The 26,697-nt window shown below is 43.8% G+C and overlaps 1 protein-coding gene across 1 annotated transcript; it reads right to left on the bottom strand.

The window, feature by feature from the left end:
- Positions 1-1,488: 1,488 nt before the first annotated feature.
- On the bottom strand, positions 1,489-4,515 carry nkx2.3 (NK2 homeobox 3). Its single transcript, XM_078412804.1, is given in 4 exon segments — positions 1,489-2,117; positions 4,193-4,249; positions 4,252-4,461; positions 4,464-4,515. Coding segments are annotated over 4 exon segments (948 nt in total).
- Positions 4,516-26,697: the final 22,182 nt, after the last annotated feature.

The raw sequence follows: 26,697 nt of genomic DNA, 5'->3' as shown, positions 1-26,697 counted from the left end.
TTTAGTGTATTCCAACAGTTCTTTGTAGAGTGGTATGTATCGTACAAGCTGGGGGAGGGGGAATCTTTCACTAACAATGGGCTAAGCTATATACACCAACTTTATACATGGCGTTTACAATTTTACAATTATAACGAACACACAATTTAGAGCGAGGCTTCTGATGATTATTCAGCAGAATGCATTATACATTTTTGGCCAAAAAAATGTAGACGTGTTAATATTTCTTTCTAGCACATGTTAAAAAGAGCCCTGGTTCGGATTTTTAGTTTAAACGAGTTTTTGTGTTTTCATGCTGCATTAAATCACTTAACGTAAGCACAGCCTCTTCCCTTTTTAACTCTATGGCCACTCTAAGTGCGATTTGGCTACAGATGGATACCGATGTTTTCTGGAATTTCTTATATAAAGTAGGGACTGGCCCGAAAAGCTCAATTTAAACACTGCAGTCCTCAATAGAACTGAGTCAGGCAATGGCGTTGTGAAGACACAAAATACTCGCCTAACTCAGCCGGTTAGGCAGCATCTCTGGAGAAAAGGAATGGGTGACGTTTCGGGTCGATACCCTTCTCGATACTGAGTCAGGGGGAAGGAAAACGAAAGATATAGAAGGTAAATAGAACAAATGAATGAAAGATATGCAAAAAGCAACGATGATCAAGGAAAGGTGGAGTCCATAATGGTCCATTGTTGGCTGGAGTGTAGGTGATAACGAGTTTTACTCGTTGGGTAAATCCCTGCCGTGCCAGTTGAAAACCTTACAAACTCTGGAAATAAATATCGCAGCGGTTAAAGTTCCATAAAGCTTTGGAGAAAGAAACGGCATCTCACCTTCCTTTAGCACCAGTCCCACACCTCGGAGTTTACCTCTGAAATGGACCAGCCATAGGATGCTAGTCCAGTTGAAGAAAGGCAGCGCCTCGACTTTACTGAACAGCAATAAGTACTGGTAATGCCAACCTAGCCTCATCGTCGATGGCATCTCTAATTTATTTGTGCGGCGTCTTTCTACTTATCACCTCTGCCCGAACTCTTGGGAGGAAGCAGTGGTGGAGGAGGGGGGTTTGCGAAATACCGAGAAGCCAGGAAACCACATATGATAAATTGCACACCATTATATTAGGGGTGTAACTGGAATCCCCCCTCCCTCTCCTCCGTCGATCTTCCCACCTCTCCTCCCATCCGTGGCCATCGTCAGTTAACGCAATTCAAGAGAGAAGAACGTGGCTCATTTACCTCGTGGAAGCCGATCAAACCATACAGTGAGAAATTACAGGGGTTAGGGAGTAATATGCAACCTACACGCGGCGAACGAGGATAATATTTGGCGCGTTGATTCTCACCGGATAACAATCGATACTGGCTTCTCCAGGCAGGGACTCTTGAAGTCTGATCACAATGGTGTCTTTTGTTACTTTTGAACCACCTACACTTAAAATGTTCAGGGCAATCTGAATACATCCAAGTACGTCTCGGCTCACAGTCACCTTACCAGGCCCTGATACCTTGCAGAGTGCCTTGGCAAGCGGGCATGGCGTTTGCTGGATGAGTTTGGGTCTGCACCGTACTATTAACGTTACTGAGGTCCACATTCATGAAGGCGTTGGGGGCCGTGGAGGTTTGCAGCGATGGGATGCTGGTGTAGGTGTAATTTGCATTATAGACAGGGCTGCCGCCGTAACCGGCGTACGAGGACGGGTAGCCGTTGTAAGCATACGCGTTGGCCCCCACGTCGTAAGGACTGCTGTAACTTTGGGATCCTGCTATGCACGGCTTGCCGTCCCGGACTAGTACGGGGACGGCCACTCGCCTGGGAGGAGGTGGGTGATGGTGGCCGGCGAGTTCCAACGATTTGTCCTGGCGTTGTCTTTTGCACTTGTAACGCCGGTTTTGAAACCAGATCTTGACTTGGGTAGAGGTCAGCTTAAGAGAGTTCGCCAGGTGTTCTCTCTCTGGGGCGGAGAGGTACCGCTGTTGCTTAAACCTTCTCTCGAGTTCAAATACCTGCGTCTGCGAGAAAAGCACACGGGGTTTGCGTCTCTGCCGCTGCTTCGGTCGCTCCGCGTCGTCAATCTTGTTATCCTCGCTCTCCGGAGACTTCTTCAAGGTGCAGGTTTCTGGGGGAACACAAACCAAACATTAGCCACACGAAGAAGAAGAAGTAGCAGGGAACTATAGCTGGGCGGCACAGCGGCGCAATGGTGGAGTTGCTGGCTCACAGCGACAGGGGCACGGGTTCGATCCTAAACCTGGGTGCTGTCTGTACGGAGTTTGTACGCTTTGAGTTTGAGTTTAGATTATTGTCACGTGTACCGAGGTACAGTGAAAAGATTTTATTGCGTCCTATCCAGACCCAGTGTTCTCCCTGTGACCGCGTGGGATTTCTCCGGGTGCTCCGATTTGCTCCCACACTCCAAAGAGGTACAGGTTTGTAGGTGAATTGGCTTCGGTAAAATTGTAAACTGTCTCTAGAGTGTAGGACAGTGCTAGTAAGTGTACGGGGTGATCACTTGCTGGCGAGGTGGGTCCCGACCGAATCGTCACCTTCCCATGTTCTCCAGAGATGCTGCCTATCCCGCTAAGTTACTCCAATACTTTATGTCTTTATAAACAAAATAACAACGCGAATGTTACAAACCTATAGACCCCACCCCCCTCCCCCACCCCAATAGATTTCGGGATTTGGAGAATATGTTTTATAAGTTACTTAGATATTGAATCGGAGTTGTAAAAAAAAATTCATCTAAACTGATTTAAAGAGGTGATTCTTACTATGTTTGAAATGCATGAACTATATTTAATTTCCGCTTAAATAAGATTTCAGACTGCTCAATCGGTATACTGATTCAAATTCCAATCGAGAGTTACCAACTCGCCCAGCGCAATGCACAGAGACCAGCATATAATCAGAATAAAATAAAACCCATCCTCTACCCCAAATCACATAATATATATTTTCAAGAGAGAGTTAGATTTAGCTCTTATGGCTGACGGAATCAAGGGTTTGGGGAGAAAGCAGGAACGGGGTACTGATTTTGGATGATCAGCCATGATCATATTGAATGGCGGTGCTGGCTCGAAAGGCCAAATGGCCCACTCCTGCACCTATTTTCTATGTTTGCATGAGAGGCAAAATACTCATGAAAATTCTAGATTTCTCGTCCTTCTACTGAACCAATTGACCAGCAGATAACTCGGCCTGAATATGATGCGTTAGCATGCATCCGCGCACCAATGGACAATGTTAAATCCCTGAGTTTAAAACACTTTGAAATCATTTTGGTCGGTGATCACCCTAAACTTAGGTCGTAGATAGGACACGTCTTTACGGAGCTTGTTTGAACTTATCTCGGAAGACACTGTTACAGAGCAACATAGAAAATATTTGGGTGTAACACAAAGGCAAGTGAACACAGTTTACTGCCTTAGTTATTGCTTCAAAGAGACGAGTTATAATTACTCAAAAAAATCTGTGAGGGATGCTGTTCAATGGGGACTTTCAGCGAAACTCTGACCCATTGCCCATTAAAAGTTACTCAACGTAAAACATATATCTGAGTGAAACTTCATTTTTCACATTTGTACCTAACTCTTTAACAAAAACACAAGTTGCACGTATCTCCAGCTCCTAAATCTTACTGGATTTCTTTTTTAAAAAATCACCAAAAACTGCTCGAAAATAAATTGAAGATGTGATTCTGAACTCTGATTTCAATTTGCAAACAGATACATTATGCATGTTAATCTTAACATCATATCAATGGGCTCGGCGTGGGCTGCAGAAATTCCCATCGAACCGATTAGTATGCTAGACCAAATGCTGGTATTAAAAAATCAGGAGGACACAAAGTGCTGGAGTAACTCAGCAGGTTAGGCAGCATCTCTGGAGAACATGGACAGGGGACGTTTCGGGTCGGGACCTTTCTTCGGATTGCTCAATCGTTACATGTTAAAATTGGTAGGTTGGAACCGATTAGCAAACAATATATATTACACGGCACCGCTGCCTTTGTTTGAAGAAAACCTTTCAGGTGTACGTTTTAAAAAGTTTCTTCACGGTACAGGAACATCAAAGTAGAGACTTGCAATATTATTTTAGAGTTCAATGGAGCGCTTGCATCTAGAGACCCTCTCCCCCCCCCCTCGCCCCCCCCCCCCCCCCCCCCCCCCCCCCAATGTTTCAGGTACTTACTTTTGACTTCATCCGATAGTATCACGTCTTCCAATTTGTTTCCACACGGACTCCTGATGTTCCGTGAACGTAAATCCCGGGAGAGAGACTCACTTCGCCCTGACTGTCCCGCACGGATAGAGAGTTCAGAAAGGAGATTTTGTCCTCGCCGTCAGAGAAGCTGGTGATGTCTCCCGCTGCATGCATGCAAGAAGACGGCGAGTGAAACTGAGCGGGTAACTCCTGCCGCAGATGATGCGTCGCTTGCTGGCGAGATTGCTGCTCCAAATCAGGATGTCTTTGACTGAGAAGGGCGTCGTTGTGACCGGACTTGGAAGCATCATTTAGCAAAGAATTTAGGAATGGATCCGCCAGTTTTAATCGCTCCTCTTTGCAAAATCCAGCGCGCTTTTTCTCTCCTAAATTGCAATGGAAAACAAAAAGATCTCAGTCTCCCGCAGTTGCAAGAGTTTTGTTCGTCTGGTGAAATTTAACATGCAGCCTTGCCTCTGTGTGGTTTGTGTATGCGTGAGATGGGGATTTTTTTTTTGTGCCGCAGTTAAATGGTTTGCAGTATCGCCCAGTCCAGTTTTGTTACAGCTCAGCCGCTCCGGGAAGTAGGTGGCGTCACAATGGAGGGCGGTGCAAAGACCTCGGCGAACGTCCTTTCGTCCACTTGTGCCTTAGATGGGAGGGGGAGAGGGAGGGGGGAGAGGGAGGGGGAGAGGGAGGGGGAGGGGGAGGGGGAGGGGAGAGGAGGGGGAGAGGAGGGGAGGGGGAGGGGAAGGGGGAGGGGGAGGGGAGAGGAGGGGAGAGGAGGGGGAGGGGGGAGGGGTAGGGGAGGGGGAGGGGGAGGGGAGGGGTAGGGGAGGGGGAGGGGGGAGGGGGAAGGGGAGGGGAGGGGGAGGGGGAGGGGGAGGGGGAGGGGGAGAGGGAGGGGAGGGAGGGGAGGGGGAGGGGGGAGGAGGAGGGAGGGAGAGGGAGGGGGGAGAGGAGGGAGAGGTGGGGGAGGGAGGGGAAGGGGGAATGGGGAGAGGGAGGGGAGAGGGAGGGGGAGGGGGGAGGAGGAGAGGGAGGGGAGAGGAGGGAGAGGAGGGGGAGGGAGGGGAGGGGGAGGGGGAGATGGGGAGAGGGAGGGGGAGAGGGAGGGGGAGAGGGAGGGGGAGAGGGAGGGGAAGGGGGAGGGGAAGGGGGAGGGGAGAGGGAGGGGGAGAGGAGGGGAGAGGAGGAGAGGGAGGGGGAGAGGGAGGGGGAGAGGGAGAGGGAGGGGAGAGGGAGGGGAGAGGAGGGGGAGAGGAGAGGAGAGGATGGGGAGAGGGGGGGAGGGAGGGGAAAGGACGGGAGAGGAGGGAGTAGAGACGAGGGGAGAGGGGATGGGGGGGGGGGGGTGGGAAGCAGGAAAGCGCGCCGAGTTGTTAACCTGCTCGCCCATTGGCCGAGTCCAGCCTTTCACGCCTGTTCAACGCATTCTCAAAGCAAACGAAGGTCAACAGACAAAAATGAACACGATTCACTTAGCGTGAAGCAATGCAAAAATGTGGTTACAGATGACATTTTTAATCATTGCTTTGATACCGCATATACCACATGTCCGGTGCTTGCTGCGATTCTTGGTAAAAAAAATATATAGACATTAACTTTAAATAAAGAAAACCACACAAAGTGCAGTAACTCAGCGCGTCGGGGCAGCATCTCAGGAGGACATGTATGGGCGACATTTCGAGTTGGGACCTTTCTCCAGACTTACTTTTTTACAAAGCAAGAAACCACATGTAGTTGTACTAAATCTTATACTTTCATCAGCTGAACGTCATTTATTTTATTTTAAAATATTTTTAATCGTAGTGTATTTCCTATTAATAGTACACGGTGTTAATTACATGTAAAAGATAGTCGCTGGAAGCCATCAGCTGAACAAAGCACCAACTAAGTATTATTTGTGATCATCTTACCCAATTATCCACCGTATTAAATGGAGGAACACGTCGTTAGTGAACTTTGGAGCACTTTAGCTAAGGGTGATATAAAGATTCGTCTGAGTATATTTAAGACGAGAAATCGATATATATATATATCGATGCATTATATATATATATAATGAACCATAATGCATCCGGACCATAACAATGCACTATATATTTTTTTACATATAATACTATACTAATAGTACTAATAATATATATTATTAGTACTATTAGTATAGTATTACATGTAAAAAAAATATATAGTGCATATAGTATATATATATATATATATATATATATATATATATATATATATATACACACACACATTATAATGCACTAGAAATAGTATAAAAATACAGTAATCAATAATCACAATAAATTATCTGTTCTCGGTAACCGGACCGTACGCAAATAGTGTTCTAAACATTTAATTTATTGTGATTATTGATTATTGGATTTAATATTAATTGATCATTGCGTTAATGTGCTGCTGCAAGTAAGAATTCCATTGTTGCGTTTCAGGCATAAAGGACAATTAAAAAGACACGGAGTGCAGGAGTAACTCAGCGGGTCGTGCAGCATCTCTGGAGAGCATGGACAGACGTCGTTTCGGGTCGGGACCCTTCTTCGTGCTGCCTGGCCCGCTGAGTTACTCCAGCACTCACTCTGTGCCTTTTTTTTTTTAGTAAACCAGTTCAATATTGACTCTTGCATCAAGATGGTTGCAGATGGTTCTGCGGAAAGTGGGGCGGGGATATAAGATCTTATTGAATGGCTGAGCAGCCACGCGGGTTCGAAGTCTGGCTGTTTTTCTGGTTGCCATTTTGGTGACGAATGCATGGTGGGCGCATGGACGTGTTCGACTGAAGGGCCTGTTTCCATTCTATGCAGCTCCCAGATTGAGATTTTTCTGATTACATCAAGGAACCACATAAAGGACAATCCCTATCATTGATGAGCATGTATACAGTAAGTGTAATTGGGAGTGGATGATTTAACGCAACCTCATTTTTTCGATAATAGTATATTTTCTAAATTCGTCCCTATTACACTAATCATGAAGTTTGTAGCTGCCAATGTACATCGCAATAAATAAAGTCGTCTGTCCATCTCCCTCCACAGATACTGCCTGGCCCGTTGAGTTCCCACAGCACTTTGCTTTTAAATCACGATATTTAAATTGGTTTATATATTTTTTGCGCATTTCAAACTTCTACCGAATCGCGCACCACTGCTGAACCAATCGCGTTACGTTCTTCCTTTCATTTTGCAAATTAGCAGTTTTTTAAAAATAAATCCATAAGTTAACAGTAACTAATTATTTGTTCATTTGTTTCTGCCCCTATATGCTGGTTCTGACCTCCAAGCCTTTTGCGGGTAGAACCGTTCAGAACCGCGTTCAATGCGGCAGGATTATGAAGCAACCAACTTTTGCCGTGTGTCGGTTCGTCGCCTTCGGGAAGCGGGGAGTTATTTCGTAGAAATTTCAAAACGATAACGACACCAAATGCCCGCGCGTTATCGCGAAAAAAAAATGTCTTGGGAGTCCGACGGAAAAGTAGCCGACCTCAATACTAATTTTCCTCTAATCCGTGTTTCCTTTAACAGACCAGCTCGGACGTGGAATCAGGGACACTGCTTCAAGAAATTAAAGAGACGCATTCAAGGTTACGGGAAGGTAAATTTATAAGGCACCCAGTATAATTTACAATCGTAATTTTCCAATATCTTCGATTATGTTTTCCTCAATGCAACCTCAAGCTCTTCACTGGGAAAAGTGGGGAATTATCAAATTGGAAGGGAACGCAGTGATAAATGGTTGTTATCCCCCCAAACGCCCATTCTCTCCAATGACTGGTGGGACAATGAAATGGGAACAATTGCTAATAATGAGAAAAGTGGGTTTATTGGAATTTATTTTTTATCTACACTTTCAATGTAACTGTAACGCCACCATGCTGTAACGCTATGTTTCTCTTTGCACTCTGCTATTTTTCTCTTTGCACCACCTGATGTTCTTGTGTCTGGGTTTTCTTGTGCTTATTATGGTCCGAATTTACCGATCATACGCAAAGTGTTTTTTTTAAACTGTATCGACTGTGCACATGACAATAATAAACCATTACCCATCGCTACAGATTGAGAAATAAAAATATATGAGCGTATGCCATTGTTTAAATAGCAATTGCAATCATCTGTGAAGCTCCCACGATTTTCGTTGTTCCAATTACAACAAAGGAAATGTCATATAATTCACCCGCAACATAAACTACTCAGCCCGTTTCAATCATAACAACTACCATCCTTGCTCGTATAATTGTTTACATTTCTGTAATCTACTGTCTTTTTAAAACTTGAGATTAGTGTTATCTAATCAACAACTGCTCCTTCCGTCTCGTTTCTCCAAGGTAGCGCATTGCCGCGGACACGGGAAGCATTAACTGCAGATAGGGTTGTAACTAGGATAAAACTTTCCCGTAATGGTAGCTCTAACCCGCAGGATCGGAAACCTCAGCTGGTGTCGAGCTGGTGAAATTCATTCCGCTTTCATTCTTAAAAATCACAATGCACGTTTCATTTACAACGCGGAAAGATATATTCCTCCCGCACATGTTAATGCGTAGAGAGTTCTTACGCGTAAAAGGTGGTTTGGTTTCCTTAGTATCGGCAGATAAATCTCTCTATACTTTACTCAATTATCCCTCTGCAACTCAACCCGTATTACTCTGATACAGATGACCACAACGACCGATTAGCTATTCGAATAAATATTTCGCGGATAGTTCCCTTCCGAAATGACATTCAAAGGACGATTCATTCGGCAACGCCTTTAATTCTCGTGAAAATTGAATTACCGGACTGCAAGCGATCGGATGGATGCCTTCTTTCGACGCTGTTCCGCGAATTGTCGCCGGAAACGAACACTTAAGGGTTACAAAGCACGTTACTAATTTAGGGTTTGGAGCTACAACGTGGAAACAGGTCCTTCGGCCCCCCGAGTCCGCGCCGACCATCGATTCCCACACACTAACACTACTATACGCACTAGGGACAATTTGCAGTCTTACCGAAGCCAATACACCAACAAATCTGTTGGTTTGTGTGTTGGAGGAAATCGGAGCACCCGGAGAAAGCGCAGTCACGTGGAGAACGTACAAACTCCGTACAGAAAGCACCCGTGGTCAGGACTGCACCCTGGTCCGCAGTAAGGCAGCAACTCTAGCGCGGCGCCACCGTGTCCCCCAATTTCGTGAGCACTATCTGCGTGCCGATTATCTCAAGGTCAGATAAAGAAACGGGAGTGCTCATTCCTTATCTCAACCCTTCGGCTAATACCAGTTACCTCGACTGTTGCCAGACCGACCTGCAACCCGATTCGTTCATTAGTGCGTTTAAGGATTCGTACAACGCCGTGGGTCAAATAATCAACGAGAGTTCTAACCAGAGACAATAACATTGGACCCGCGTTGCAATGTGTATTGCATATAATAAGGAAATGAAATGATAGGCAGTTTAAACAATAAATAATTTACTTGAAATCTGATAATAATATTATGTAATATTAAATAAATTATTTAATTTTACGTAAAAATAAATTATTTAATTCATTCATGAATAATATTATCGTATTTCAAGCAAATGTTATCATTTGCTTCGATTTGTGGCAACAACCAAATATATTCCTTACATCCTTAACGCATCGTTGTTAGTGTTGCACTAATTTACTTACCTCTCCTGAAATATGCGTGATTTGCATTTGGATAGATCCGTTGGGATCAGAAATCGCTTCAGAAGCCCGCGTTAAATCGTGGGAAGCAATGATTTTGATCCACTTAGATCCTCATAAACCATGAATTACGATTTACCCTTGACTATTTAACGACAACCCTGATGGGTGTATACCTGCCTTGTTATCTTTCCATGATGTGCCACAAATTATATTGTTCACATCATATCTCTTTGATCACCGGTTAATTTAGCATGTAAATCGGCCGTCGGTTTGACGAGAACCAGTTTCACTCTCAGACTACATATTGGAAACACATTTTAAAGTTAATTTCACAATCGGGTACATGTCTCATTAACTGACGGCCGTCGAAAAAGGCAACTCTTCTACACACAAGGATTGCTGATTCTTTATTCAGAAATAGTGACTATCCAATACACTTTTCCACAACAGATAATTGTATTAACTTACATGGTACATTTTTTTTCCGTTCCTTTTACGTTTAATGTTAGGGGAAAACAATAAGATTAAACCATACAATTTTAGGGCCAGTAATTTTTACAAACAGCGTCATTACAATGTATTTTTCGAGCCTCCCTTTATATAAAAATGTTTTGTATTTTCAACTAATGGCCACGACCATTCGGCCCAAGGCGTTGCGCTGTTCCCAAGGGCCATCAAATGATAATTTATAAATCGGAGTCTTCTAATCATGCACACCCCTGCCTCTATCTAACTATCGTTTTTCAATTCTCCAGGTGTCTGCCTGCTTTTAACAAAGATCATTACTGAAACGCCAAGGCCGACCAGATTTGCTCTATATCATGAATCGTCTCTCCAATAGCCTGGATTCCCAATTTCCCAGAAAGGAATGTTTCCAATGTTTAACAAATAACACCGTCAGTATTCCTGTTATCTTGTTCATACGTGGGTTTACATCTACAGTTGACGATTGGCAAAAACAAAACGTTTCCCCTGTCGATTCTTCGCTTTAAATGCGAATTAAATCCCAAGCGGGGATCTTTCATGGAGCAGCGAAGAATGCAAACAAAAAAGGTCTCGACTCCAAACGTTACCTAGTCCTTTTCTTCAGAGATGCAGCTTGGCCCGCTGAATTACTCCAGCTTTTAGTGTCTATCTTCGATGTAAACCAGCATCTACATTTCCTTCCTACATCAAATATATTACATTACGCCTACTTATATGCTTCAAAGGACTTCGTTTTAATTGATAGTTAATGGGTTCCTCGCTCTGATGGTTGCCAAAGTATATATCATTAAAGCTATTAGCAGCTTCTTTATAAATTGTTAACGCTATTGGCAATTAATATAACAGTAATTTATGGGTCGATTCTACCAACCAGGCCTACCCTGGTTGACTGGATAGTTCCTAATATAAATAGCAGCGCCGCCCTGGGTTACTCCAATCAGTTTCGCAACTCAGGGGAAAGTATCTTAATATCGTGGAATCTCTATAGCCTGCGCCTGTCTTTTAAAGCCGATAATCTCTGGTTTATTAATACCTTATCACGTGAAAGGAACACATCTATTTCAATTAAAATTCCTGCAGCTCCGGAGCTGGCGGTGTCGGCCGATATGATCTGACACTATCAAGGATGACTTTCCGTTCTAGAGCAAACCGCGGCATGGTCGCAGATTGGAAAGACCCTCTGCGAAGAGGTTTTTAAAAGAGAGCGAGAAAGAGAGCAGTTAAGCGACCTTTTATAAACCTCACTTGAAACACAAATGATAGAGCGACTACCAGATAACACAATCGCCTAGTGGGTTCGGGCGGCCTGCTAAATATATACCGGCTCTGAATAGAAAGTTAGTGGTTTAAAAAAAAAGCCCACAAGGGAACAGGAAGCTCCGTGTGTTTACGGTATCCGCAGTAATGGGATTTCAGGGGCCTCTCTTACATCTGTCGGAGTGCCGTAGTTTACCCAAACTGACGAGCTTCCCACAGACTTCATAATGCCAGGCACAGACATACTACTGCGAGGCACTGCAAGCGAGAGAGCTGGAGAGCTGACCGGCTCCAATTGGAGACCGAACGTTCGGCCGACAGATGAACCGCTGGAAGGCCCCGAGTATGTACGCACACAAACTCACACACGCTCAACCACACACACACAGCATTCGGAACACTGTTCGCAACACAACCACATACACACGCTCACACACACACAACCACACGCATACATACACACGCACATCATTCAGAACACTTCACAACACAACCACACACACACACACGCACACATAACCACACGCATACATACAGCATTCAGAACTGTTCGCAACACAACCACACACACAAGCTCACACACACACACACGCACACACACACACACAGCATTCGGAACACTGTTCGCAACACAACCACACACACCCACACACACACAAGCTCACACACACACGCACACACAACCGCACGCACATCATTCAGAACACTTCACAACACAACCACAACCACACGCATACACACACACAGCACAGCATTCAGAATACTGTTCGCAACACAACCACATACACACAAGCTCACACACACACGCACACACAACCACACGCATACATACACACGCACATCATTCAGAACACTTCACAACACAACCACACACATACACACACACACACAAGCTCACAAACACACACACGCACACACAACCGCACGCATACGCACGCACATCATTCAGAACACTTCACAATACAACGACACACACACACACACACACAAGCTCACACGCACACACACAACCACACGCACGCACACCGAAGCTCATACACACACGCACACACACACACACACACACACACACACACACACGCGCACACACACACATCAAAGCCACACAGAAACATGGTGAGATTTAGAACACCATTCCACAAACCTGCAAAGATGTAGAAGGATATGGAACAAACGCGGGCAGGTGGCACTAGCATCTTGGTCGGCATGGACAAATTGACCCGAAGGACCTGGTTCCGTATGACTCTTTGACTCTAACTGCATATACGTTTACACACCACATACAATCCCACAGACGCTCTCATGCGCGCTTACACGAAAATGCACCTTTTTCCACACAATAAAAACTCCATCCTTTATTAGATCCAACCAAAATTGAATACTACCAAATTAGTGACGAGTAAATGACAATAAATAAGAACGTCGGTAATAATAATAATAATAATAATAATAATAATAATAATAATAATAATAATAATAATAATAATAATAATAATAATAATAATAATAATAATAATAATAATAATAATAATAATAATAATAATAATAATAATAATAATAATAATAATAATAATAATAATAATAATAATAATAATAATAATAATAATAAAATATATATATATATTTGTGGTTCTGTCAATTAACAGTGACTGGGCGAGGCGCTTATCATTCCTGCATTTTACACCAGGAATAGCAACGTGTCTTTCTGATATGACACACATCTCCAATATACTAAAAGAGGAAGCCTGTTTATTTCAACGCGATCCCTCAAATGTCAAGCAGGCAGGTTTGATTGACTGAATTGATTGAAAGATGCAGCATGGAAACGGGCCCTTCGGCCCAACCACGGGTTTGTGTGAAATGAACCGCTGTCTGAGCCCGAAGAAATCTTGCTGTCCGTTAAAGCCGTCATTCCAAACAAGACGAGTAAAGATGTTTAAATCCAGATTGTTTATTCTACGGATACATGAGCTTCCGGGGCATTTGAAAGATTTCACCCCCTCCCTTCCAACACTATAAACATGAATTCGCATTTCTTTGCCTGGGCCAGCAAGTAATAAATCACAGGACGGTTTGCATTTCACAATGAAAACGGCTGTTGGCGATAGCTTTTTGCGTTTGTTGCTGTCATGCGATTAGTGACTTCTTAAAAAATATTTTATTATTTCTAAATTGAGCGGCGCTGTTTCCAAATTCTCGAAACTCGAAGTTGTAATAATTGAGGGCGTTTAACTTCGAGTCGTTCCCTGTTTAACTTCCGAATTATAAATTACCAGCGTATTTATAAATATGACGCTCGTAAGCCGACAATCGCTACGATATGTGCTTTTCCTAATTTATGTAGAATATATTTCTGTGTATGTGTGTGTGCGCGGACGTTAACCCTATGTGTGTATACATATATAAGCGAGTTTGTAAATATATATATTGTCTTTGTATGTGCGTGTCCGCCACTAAGTGAATACATATGTATGGCATTTGTGCCTATGTTGAGAAATATATCATCTGCCTGGCTGTTTGTGAGTCGGCGTGTAAATATATGATTATTAGTATCGAATATGTGTGACCGAATATGCGGGGGCGCGGGTCAGCAAACGGTGAACTGGTGCTAATTTAGCAGCGGTCAACAATAGTTGTTTTGTGCACAAAATGTTGGAGTAACTCAGCAGGTCAGGCAGCATCTCGGGAGAGAAGGAATGGGCGACGTTTCGGGTCGAGACCCTTCTTCAGACTGAGGAAGGGTCTCGACCCGAAACGTCGCCCATTCCTTCTCTCCCGAGATGCTGCCTGACCTGCTGAGTTACTCCAGCATTTTATGAATAAATACCTTCGATTTGTACCAGCATCTGCAGTTATTTTCTTATAGTTGTTTTGTGGATCAACTTCACACGTGAAGTCACCGCTTTGAGTAAAAATTCAGTAGGACCTGATGATCAAAACACAAGATCTCCCCCCCCCCCCCCCCACCCCACCCCAATTTAAATGGTATCCCTTAATGTTATTCGCGTAGCGTTTAGTCTTGCACGCGGGTTCTTGTTACGATTTTTTTTTAAAATAGGAGCGACGTCAAGAAATAATTATTTTTCAAAAGTAGGTATAGTGGGGGGGGGGGGGGGGGGGGGATTAATACATGCGTCTAATTCGTCTACATCGTGGGGTCTCAACGACTCACCGACATCATGTGATTGGGGAAACTCAGAAAATTTCAGATGGTCAGTGGTCAATGATTAATGATTTATTGTCACATTAAGCACAATTTACCAACTGAAATCATCTTACACTTTGGTGAGTCGTTGAGACTCATTGTGTAGATTAATTAAGCGCACGCATTAATGTTCTAGGTTTTTTATCATTTAGATAATAGTTCAATTGTATTGTAAACATTTGTCATTTTCCAGTAACACGGTCAATATTATTAACACACAACATACTCTTTGATGTAAAATAAATAAGCAATAAACATAATATCCCTTCCCCCAACCCCCCCCCCCCTCCCCCCTCCCCCCCCCCCCCAAAGAAAACCCGTATTTTGGAAGTGATACCGTCAGTAGTATTTCCGCTCGTGTTGTCTTCCAAAGTTGGGAACTGTAGCAAATCATCACTTGGTCTAATCAGGCAGATTCCTCAAACTATTGAGGATCCCTACGGCATCTACAAGTGTGCGCGTTTACCTGGCTCTGAGAGGTGGAAAAAAAACAGCAAAGGAGAAAGGCCACACCTGTCACACAACACGGCGCCACTGGCAAATGCTTGGGTGCTGCTGAGACTCCGGCAGAAGACAGCTTGATAATCCCCATCCGCTCGCCATCAACAATATCTTGTTTAGATTGAAGACTCCCCGCTCTCTTCACAGTGCTGCCATCCCAGACTGTTCGTGCAGACAAATAGCTTTTGTCTTTAAATGGAGAAATCGAGACACGAGCTATTTTTTTTCCATGATGCAATAGCACGCCGGCAGACTGCAACTTTAATGCATCCTAAACGAAACCAGTAAAGAAACAATGCAAATACTCTCCCTCCCCCACACTCCAATCTCTCCAAAATGTTTCACTTTACGATGGCGTTGTGGAGACCTGCGGACTATCTTTAATCAATCTTCACTGGACTTTATCTTGCACTAAACGTTATACCCTTTATCCTCTATCTGTACACCGTGGACGGCTTGATTGTAATCAAGTATAGTCTTGTCGCTGACTGGATAGTACGCAACAAAAAACACCTTTTCACTGTACCTCGTGACAAGTGATAATAATAATAAACTAAACGAGACAGGGTACAATAAATCACAAAGATCTGTTAAAATGCACGACTGATATTAATTAATAGGACATTTTTGGTGAATTCGGGCAATCACGCCAGTTTAGTCATTTTTCAGCTAGCTTATTTATTGGTAACCTTATCTTTTGTAACCTTGTCGGTGCCTTTGTGCCGACTCTTTTGTGTACGTTGTATGCAAAACCAAAGAATTCCATTGCATCTAGCTAGTGACAATAAAGTATCATCATCATCTCACCCTCTACTATATTCACAACTCTCCAGAATTGATAACGATAGGCCAAGTTACCACATACTTAATGGTCGGAATGGACAATGATAAATCAAATTTCCATACACAATTGTCCAGTAACGTCAGTGATAAGGCAGGTAACTTTTAAATCAGTGGTGAAATATTATCAACTACAAGGGGTTTCATGTTTCTCCCTATCAATTGTAAGAAGCACCAATTAAGAGTTTCACAGGTAGGCACGCTTTAATTGAATCCAACCTCTTTATTTGTACATTGCTTCGAGTGTAGAACAGGGTTTGTCGTTCAGAATTTAACCATATCACTTTGCACAAGGTAATGAGTCAAACGTTCGCTTCATAGAATACGTATACAAATAACAAATAGAATATAACAAATGGTGGCGCAGCGGTAGAGTTACTGCCTTACAGCACTTGCAGCGCCGGAGACCCGGGTTCGATCCCCACTACGGGTGCTGTCTGAACGGAGCTTGTACGTTCTCCCGTGACCGCGTGGGTTTTCTCCGAGATCTTCGGTTTCCTCCCACACTCCAAAGGCGTACCGGGTTGTAGGTTCATTGGCTTGGTAGAAATGTAAATTGTCCCTAGTGTGTGTAGAATACTGTTAGTGTGCGGGGGTCGCTGGTCGGTGCGGACTCGGTGGGCCGAAGGGCCTGTTACCGCGCTGTATCTCAAAACTAAACTAAACTAAATTGCATTGAACAAGATGCGATGGCTAATGTCGAGAGATTTGGAAAGTCCCACGCTGCGGCTTTGGAAAGTACGAAAACAGATCGCAATAACTCACGTCAAAAGATGCGCGATTTGTTCATGGGAAGATTGTCATGAATAGACTCAAGTCTATTAATCTTTACTTTTATCCCCTTTGACTAGTGCAAACCTGTGGGACATTAAATCAGGAGCTTTGGTTGGACATCATTTGAAGGAGCATTGAGCTATCACAAGACTCACCGCAAACAGCTATTAGTAGTGTTACGGAACAATTAAGATAAAGCCCAACAGACATGGTCAATGGCCAAGCTCCTAAGCAAATGAGAACTCAAAGATCTTAAATAGATGGCGATAGATACAACGCGCCCTCATATCAAATATTAACTAATTCACCATTTGCCACCCTCCGCAATAACTCCGGTCATAATTAATCCTTGGAGGGGGCTGTGCGTGTCGGTTGCCTCGGTAGGGGTCGAGCTGCCTGTCCGTGGGTGCGGGGGGAAGAGAGGGGAAGTTTTGTTGCCTCCATCACAGTGAGGGGATGTTTGGAGTCACTGTGATGGATGTTTGTGTTGGGGTCGGGTGTCCTGTGTTTTTTTTTTTTTCTTTTTGCTGTGTTTTGTGACTGCTGAAATTTCGTTCGGTGTTGTGCCGAATGACAATAAAGTGTTGTTATGTTATGTTATGTTATGTTATCAGTATCTCTATAACCACTGTATGATTGATTGTGTCCGTCAGCTCACATTTTCAATAGAGGCATATCTTGAAGGGAAATTAACTTTACATTCCAAATGGTAAATTGTTCTCATTCGCGATGTGTCCAGAGTCGTCGCATCTACAAAACGTTAGATCTGACTAGAAGCTTTGAAAATAGATGTCGTACTGATAAACATTAACAAATCATAATGCCAAATTCTTTCACAAAACTATGAATTTCCCAGAAATGTCCCCAGAAAACTATGAATTTTCCCAGAATGTTAACTCAGTCCACCGAGTGTTCCCACGGATCGGAACGGTTTGGAGGGATACAGGCTAAACTGGTGCATTTGGTCGGCATGGGCAGGTTGGGCCGAAGGGCCTGTTTCCGTGCTGTTAGACTATGCTCATTGGTCAGCGCGGAACATAAGTGGCTACTTACACTAATATTTACACTAACCTGCCGACTGATAGCAATTAGTGTAGTATTGGGCAGATACGGTGAAATCCCGGATTATTAATATTTCCAATTTATGTTTTGTCTTTTCGCAAGTCAGATTTCAACCGGAGATCGGGGATTTTAGTGTTTTCAGGGGGATTTCGGAATGAGTTAAGATCCGCGATCATTTTTCACCAAACACATGTACGTTTTAAAATGGGACAATTGTGAAATTTATGGCGAATGGGAACCAACATTTATCAGTTTGGAATTTTATTGTTTTTAATTTAATCTATACTCTCTTCAGTTAACTTAATGTCGACGTGTGGTCGATCTCTATGTCAGCGGGCAGGGTTAACTAAACATTATTTGAATGAAAAGCCCTTGGTGACTAATTTGTACGGTTGATTGTATCCGGGGTACATAGACCAGAAAACGTATTAAATCGCCGATCACAAAGTTCACCAGGTCTGGTCAACGTGACATGCCGCGCTATTTAGATATTCAGTTACTTAAAATAATATTTCAGGTTAATTTATTCTGTCTTTTTATTTTATCCCTTTATTTGGATTTTCTCATTCTTTATTGTAGACTTCTCTGCCACATTGATGCGGGTCTAAATATCTGGCCGAACGCTTTTAGGAGTTGGAAAGGGTGATGTGAAATCCCCCGACCGACAGTTGAAATGTGACTTGCGAAGAGACAAAACATAAATTGAAAATCTCAACAATCCGGGATTTCGCTGTAACTGTCGAATGACGGCTGACAAATTCAATCACTGCGCCTTGATGTTACGCTTCACGTTTCAACCCTTCTGACTTTCAAATCATATCCCCGAGCCCCCAGCTTCTAGCAACATCCATTTACAGTGTGGTCCGACCTCCTACGGTCATCGATCAATTCCAAGCGTTTTAGTCGACGAAGAACCAGCTCAAGAAATAGAGCGAGAGTTGATCTGCAGCCAGTAGAAAACGTTTCCATGTTAAATAAATTGCATACTCGGAGGAAAAAAATACTTTCAGACGGATAAAATGTTTTTTTCATAGAAATTGAATGCTACAGAGAACAGCTTAGAATATAACAACATGGAATAAGATCTCCATTTCTGTGGCGTGTTGAGTTTGAGGTCAGATGCGAAGAGTGGAGCCTGGGTGGTAAATTGACAAACAGGGGTGTCTGAATTCTGTGAGAGGCATTAAATCTCTGATGATTCAAATGAGCGAAGGCTGGGTTATTTGTCCTTTCTGATTCCATCAATATTCAGCACAAGGCAGTTAGCAAAATATAGTGCAAGTGTGTGTTCAGACAGTTTCTCTTAGAAAGAGCAAAATATATCAGGAGGAATCATAGTCTGAAGAAGGTCTCGACCCGAAACATCACCAGTTCCTTCTCTCCAGAGATGCTGCATGTCCTACTGAGTTACTCCAGCTTTTTGTGTCTATCTTCAAAATATATGATCACCATGACCTAATGTTTTTAACTTCCATTGTAACATCTTTCACAATATTGCTTAACATAACCATGAATATGCAAGTTAATAATATGAATGTTTACTCTATTTTTGTAACACTGAAGAAGGAATTTTGATTTTGCACTATTGTCTATTTATTTGTCTGTTTTGTTTCTTATATAAACTGGACTTTGTTTGGTTATTATGGGGCTCACAAAGTACTATGTTTTCATATCTGTTGTGCTGCTGCAAGTTAGAATTTCATTTTTCCGTTTCGGGACATCTGACAATCAAACAGTCTTGATTCTTGAAACATCACCTATCCATGCTATCAAGAGATGCCGCTGTGGAAACTCCAACACATTTGTGTCTTTTTTAGTCTATTTTACATGGGTATACGTGTCACTTGACCCAAAGGACACAGTGACCAGATGCCCCAATACGACTTCCTTTGCATTAGCTGTGGACTGTAATTGCAATTTGAAATCAACGTACGGTTGTTTTCTGTGATCTAAAGATAGACACACAATGCTGGACCAAACTCATTGGGTCAGAGAGCATCTCAGGAGAAAAGGAATAGGTGACGCTTCGGGTCGAGACCAAGGGGAGCAGTGCTGTCGGAGCTCACCGGAGCGCCGCTCCGGCACCTTTGTAAAGAAAAAGCGAAAATAAACAGCGGGGAATTTTAACTAGCGGGGAATTTATCAGCGGCCGCTCCGGCACCAGTGACAGCTCCGGCACCTAAAAAATAGAGCTGCAACACTGGTCGAGACCCTTCTTCAGATTTAAACCGGTTTTAAGCAGGTTTAAACCAGAATCTGCAGTTCATTCCTACATATTTGTGTGACTTACCGGGTGAATAGATGCGTTAGGATAATATAAGAATGCTCTCGACCCGAAACGTCACCTATTCTCTTTCTCCAGAGATGCTGCCTGACCCGCGGAATTACTCTAGCGTTTTGTGTCTTATCTTCGGGTTAAACCAGCATCTGCAGTTCCTTTCTACACACTAAGAATGCGGGAGATAGATTTGCCTGTTTCTGAGCATTTGGCATCTACAGGGATAAGTAATTTGTCACCTCCACAAGACTATTTCTTGGAAATTAGGAACCATCCTAAATTCCACCCTTGACTAAGAGAAAAAAAAATTCAGATACAATAATTCATAAACGAGTCACCCAGTTCCTAATTTGAACGGTTAAAGCTAACAAATACTTCCATAGAAACGTTTCGATTCATGTTTACTGTTTCCAACGAAATCTTCAATAACATTTTTTTTTTAAATTGGGAACATAAGAATCATTTTTCCACAAATTAATCCTTAGAGTGCTCAAGTTACCCAGGACCAGGCACAACACAAAGTGCTGGAGGAACTCAGCGGGCCAGGCAGCATCTGTGAAGGGAATGGACAGGCGACGTTTGGAATCGGGCCCTTCACCACTGATTGCAGTTGATTCAACTACTGATTGTAGTTGATCTTTCCTCTCAAGGGGAAGAATACCATTAAATATTCTAAATAACGAACATATCTCACAATGAAACATATATGATGGTGTTTCAAAATAATGGATTACTTTGGAATTATCGTATTAGTTGGGTGCAACATGTAGAGGGGTTTCGCCGCGCAGTTACTTTCATTATTTACATTATATCTGGATGATACTCGATTTTCCCCATAACCGGGTGTTTTTTTTTTGTGTTAGGATAATAAAATAACGTGGAAGAGTTGCAGACACGAGGAACCGTAGATGCGGGAATCTAGACCAAAAACAAAGTAATGGAGTAACCCAGCGGGTCGGGCAGCATCTGGTGGAGGGAAATGGGAATCTGAAGAAGGGTTCCGACCCGAAACGTCGTCTGTCCATTTCATCTACTTAAGCTGCGGACCCGCTGAATTACTCCAGCACTTTGTATTTGGATGAAGATAGATTTGCCTGTTTCTGAAAAGTGGAAATTAGTCGGGAAAATAATGTCACCTTTCTTATCCGACCACTATAAAAACCCACTGTAACAATCGGTTCCACTTTAATCTCTTGTTAAAGAAGAGAACAAATTAATCCGAACCACGGAGGCCCAGTGACGTAGCTGGTAGAGCTGCCGCCTCACAGCGCCTGAGACCCAGGTTCGACCCTGACCTCGGGTGCTGTCTGTGCGGAGTTTGCATGTTCACCCTGTGACCGCGTGGGCTTCCTCCGGGTGCTTCGGTTTCCTCCCACATCCCCAAAACGTGCAGCTGTGTAACTTATCCGGCCCTCTGTAAATTGCCCCTCGTGTGTAGGGAGTGGGTGAGAAAGTGGGAAAACAGAACTAGTGAACGGATGATCGATGGTTGCCTAGACTCGGCGGGCCGAAGGTCCTGATCACATGCTGTGTCTCAAAAAATAAAATAAACTAAAATCTTGGCTGAGGACTATTTTGGCGGGTGAAAACAGAAAATGCCAGAACCACTGAGCAAGTCAAGCAGCATCTGTGGAGAGAGAACCGAGGTTCCAGTTTCGGGAACCTTCATCATTAATGGCGGTTTTGGCAGGATTGATTTCATGCCGTATATTTTTGTGTAGTCCTCAATTCTTTACTCTGATGTGGGTTGGGACTGGTTGGGTAATGTGAAGAGCGGCAATTAAAGTTATTAATGAGTTTCATGTATCTGTGTGTATTGCGTTTACAAGCATGTTATACTGCTGCAATACGATTTTCATCGTTTTTTGTCGGTATACATCACAATGAAACATTCTTGACTCTTGAGGCGGGAAGGCACTTCTTTCCTACACATTTTGTCCATTCCACTGCAAAATCTCCTCAAGGTATGTCTACTTTGAAGAAGTTCTCCTCCTCTCTCCGACGAGAGTCTCGACCCGAAACGTCACCCATTCCTTCTCTCCTGAGATGCTGCCTGACCTGCTGAGTTACTCCAGCATTTTGTGAATAAATCAGCAACATTCTCTCTTACTGCACCCCCTCTGTGATTCCACTATATTGTTTTGTCAGACCAAACCCTTGGCCTTCTTTTCTCCTTAACTTCATCCAGCCTGGCTACACTCCCTGTCTCCATTGTCTTCCAATTCCAGCATTTCAGTGAGCTGATTTAAATCCCTCCACCACTGGTATCGATCACCTTAAAGGCTTTGCAGGAATCTCTTTTGAAATGTAACCAGAGCCACTGCAATTGGTCTCCTGTGTACCAAAGCAAGAAAAAGGGACTGTAAAATATAAGTAAGCTCTTTTTCATTAAGCCCTAGGAAAAGACACAAAGTGCTGGAGTAACTCAGCAGGTCAGGCAGCAACCCGGGAGAACATGGACAGGTGATGTTTTGAGCCGGGACTCTTCTTCAGATCAGTCTGAAGAAGGATTCCAACCCGGAACGTCGCCCATCCACGTTCTTCAGTGATGCTACTTGACTTGCTGAATCATTCTGGCATACGTGTCTTTCGCTGGTATAAACCAGCATCTGCAGTTCCTTGTTATTACAAGCCCCAAGGAACAGTTTTTTTTTTAGTTCTGCAGCTGGTATCTGGCTTATCATGTATCGTCAAAAAACCATCTTAGACTTAAAAATCGTCTTCACCATAGGGCGGCACGGTAGCGCAGCGGTAGAGTTGCTGCTTTACAGCGAATGCAGCGCCGGAGACTCAGGTTCGATCCTGACTACGGGTGCTGCACTGTAAGGAGTTTGTACGTTCTCCCCGTGACCTGCGTGGGTTTTCTCCGAGATCTTCGATGTCCTCCCACACTCCAAAGACGTACAGGTATGTAGGTTAATTGGCTGGGTAAATGTAAAAATTGTCCTTAGTGGGTGTAGGATAGTGTTAATGTACGAGGATCACTGGGCGGCACGGACTTGGAGGGCCGAAAAGGCCTGTTTCCGGCTGTGTATATATGTACTAAGTTTATTGGGATGAATTTAAGCAGCCTGGTGTGATTAAGCACGGCAATTATGTGGTGCCATTCATAAAGATTTTTGGTTGGGACTGAAGTGTTGCAAGTTTAGTGGTGATTTTGGCTTCAGAGTCGCTGGCAGAATTCTGACAAAAAAACTGCAACAATTCAACGGCTGCTGGGACCGAAGACGTCCCGCTGGACTGGCAGCCATAGTAAGTGCTTGCTTGCTGTACTCCGCTTGTCCTCCAGAAGGCGTTGCCTGGGTCAGGGGTCTTTAGTCTATAGTCTTTTTGCTGACTGGCAAGCACGCAACAAAAAGCTTTTTTCACTGTGCCCCAGTACACGTGACAATAATAAGCTAAACTAAACTAAACTAAACAAGTTAAACTAAACTAAACAAGTTAGACTCAACTAAACGTGGCTCCTGACCCGAAACGTCACCCATCCTTTTTCTCCAGAGACGCTGCCTGACCCACTGACCACAGCACTTTGTGTCTATCTAAATGAAATGAAACGAAATGAAACTAAACTATATTAAACTAAACATAAATCTAAACCTAAACACTGTTTTCAAGAGATTCGATTTTAAGGAGAAAGTCTATTTTTTCCTGAAATAATATTTTCCCTTCGGTGCAGATAACCTTGCTTTGTTCAGCAGTGTATCCCCTCTCGGGATCAAAACTGTACATGCTGGAAATACTCACCAGGTCGTGCAGCATCTGTGGAGAGACGTTTCACGTTGCAGCATGGACGTTTCACGTTGAAGACTTTCCATCGCACTCATTCCCATGACCGGCTCTTTGTCACATTCTGTCCCACACCCCACCACCACTTCCTCCCCCATCCCATTCCCCCACCAACATCCACTTCAATCCATTCTATTTTATCAAGAAAAAAACTGTTAACAGATCCACAGGGAGACGAGCAGGACAAACATTGGAGATTGTCGAGGCATAGATAGGATAGTGAGTCAGAACCTTTTCACCACATGGACATACCAAATATTAGAGGGCATAGCTTTAAGGTGAGAGGGACAAAGTTTAAAGGAGATGTGCGGTGTTTTTTAATTTGATTTATTGATTGAAAGATAGAGCGTGGAAATAAGCCCTGTGGCCCTCCAAGTGCACGCTGACCATCGTTCACCCTTTCACACTAGTTCTATGTTATTCCACTTTGCATCCACTCCCGGCACACTAGGGGCAATTTACAGAGGGCCAATTAACCTACAAACCCGCACAGCTTTGGGATGTGGGAGGAAACAGGAGCGCTTGGAGGAAACTCATGCAGTCAAAGGGAGAAAGTGCAAACTCTACGCAGACAGCACCTGAAGTCAGGATCAAACCCAGGTCTGCGCTGCTGTGATTTAGTGGCTCTACCAGCTGCACCACTGTGCTCCACCCCCCCCCCCCCCCCCCCCCCACATCCTCCATGGAATTTGCTGTGTGTATTTGTGCTTCATAGAAGTTGCTGGCCTTGAGACGATAGTTGATCTGAACCCTGCCCGTTGTGGGTAAATCAGACATTTGATACTAACAAACTGCGGAAGATACAGGGACATTTGACCATGAAATGTTTTGTAATATGCCGGGAATTTAATATTGAGTGGTAATGCGAGAAGGCTGCGTGACATTAAATTGTGATGTTAACCTCCAACTTTGTGACCGCAACGATGGAAATGTTTGTATGTGTCTAAATATCTGATCCGTTTGTTTCTTTATGTGCCCATATTCTCATTTCAGCGTACGTGTGTGTGTACTAAAGAAGGCGTGCTGTTTAATTGTCATAGTGTCAGTTTCTAATGATGCAAAACTGAACAAGCCACATCCTAGATTAGGTTCATATTTTGTAATGAAAGTAATTTTGCGTGTCCTCATTGGTCCAGGATTGGCGCATTCCCAATCTCGTTGTACCCCTGTACAATGACAATAAAGATATATTGTATTGTATTGTATTGTATAAATAAAAGTCAGGAAGTCACGATGCAGCTTTGTATGACTTCGGTTCGGCTGCATTTGGAGTATCGCGTGCAGTTCTGGTCGGCCCATTACAGGAAGGATGTGGAGGATTTGGAGAGGGTGCAGAGGAGGTTAATCAGATGATGGGTGGATTAGAGGGTATTGGCTACAGGGAGAGGTTGAACGGACATGGATTGTTTTCTCTTGACCGCTGGAGGTTGTGGGGAGACCTGACAGAATTATGAGCGTTTTAGGTAAAGCAGGCGGTCAGCATCCCTTTCCCCCGAATGGAATAGCAAATACTAGAGCGCACAGCTTTAAGGCGAGAGGGGCAGAGTGTGGTGGGTGCCAGGAACTTGCGGCCGGGGTGGTGGTGGAGGCAGATATGATAGTAGCAGACATGACAGGTCATTTTTGAGTCGGCACCCTTCTTCAGACTGAAGAAGGTGCCTGACATGATACGTCACCCATCCTTCCCCCCCCCCCCCCCCCCCCCCCAGAGATGCTGCCTGACCTGCTGAGGTACTCCAGCACTTTGTGTCATTCTTTGGTACAAACCAGCATCGGCAGTTCTCCACTTCAGTTGTGTTGTTCTATGTTCTACATTCTATGTCCGGTGGTCATTCAGTTCAAGGAGTCCATGTCGGCTCTCAGGGCAATCTCATCCACCGCGTTAATTCTCGTTATTTCCATGTATTCTGCACTCTTCCACATGCCCAACTTCCACCCCCTCCCCTCCTTATTCTCTTACCACCCACCTGCATGAGAACGCAAGAGTTCATTTGAAGGACAGATAGAAACCGTCGCGACAGGTCTCCCCAAAGAACAACAACTTTGGCCGCATTTGCATTCCTCCTCCGTTGTGGAACTGCACGCTTTATGTCGGCGAGACTTGAACTAACTCACCCACGATCTGAACAACTTCGGGACTGAGTCAGTGGGAATGCTGTTACCCTCAAAGATATACAGTGCGTGATCCCTCACAAGGTCCACTAATCTACAACACAATGGTCAGCCTGGCTTCTGTGTGCAGTCCCTCATTCTGACCAACCATCCACGGGAACAAAGCCCGAATGCTCTTGTTTGGAGATACCTTAAAAATATTTTTCCATGATTGGATTTTGTTTGACAGGACCCTTAAACGTTGTTTTATTCCTTCTTCCACTAGTGGTGCAGATACAGTAAATATTGATGCGTGTTTCCTTTGGAAGCTTATATGACATTGTACTAAAATATAAGCTCCGGATAAAACACCCAGCAATGATGGACATGCGCACACACCATCATCTAGAGTCGTGGAGCTGTACAGCATGGACACAGGCCCTTCGGCCCACCTTTCGGCCCACCTTGTCCATGCTGAACATCCTGTTAGCCTGCATTTGACCGCCATCCCCCTAAACCTTTCCTATCCAGAGATAGTTTAGTTTAGTT

Source organism: Rhinoraja longicauda, chromosome 16 (assembly GCF_053455715.1).
Source record: "Rhinoraja longicauda isolate Sanriku21f chromosome 16, sRhiLon1.1, whole genome shotgun sequence".
NCBI lineage: Eukaryota > Metazoa > Chordata > Chondrichthyes > Rajiformes > Arhynchobatidae > Rhinoraja > Rhinoraja longicauda.
Note: the sequence above shows the minus strand (reverse complement) of the source record. Positions and strands in the feature narration are given on the sequence as shown.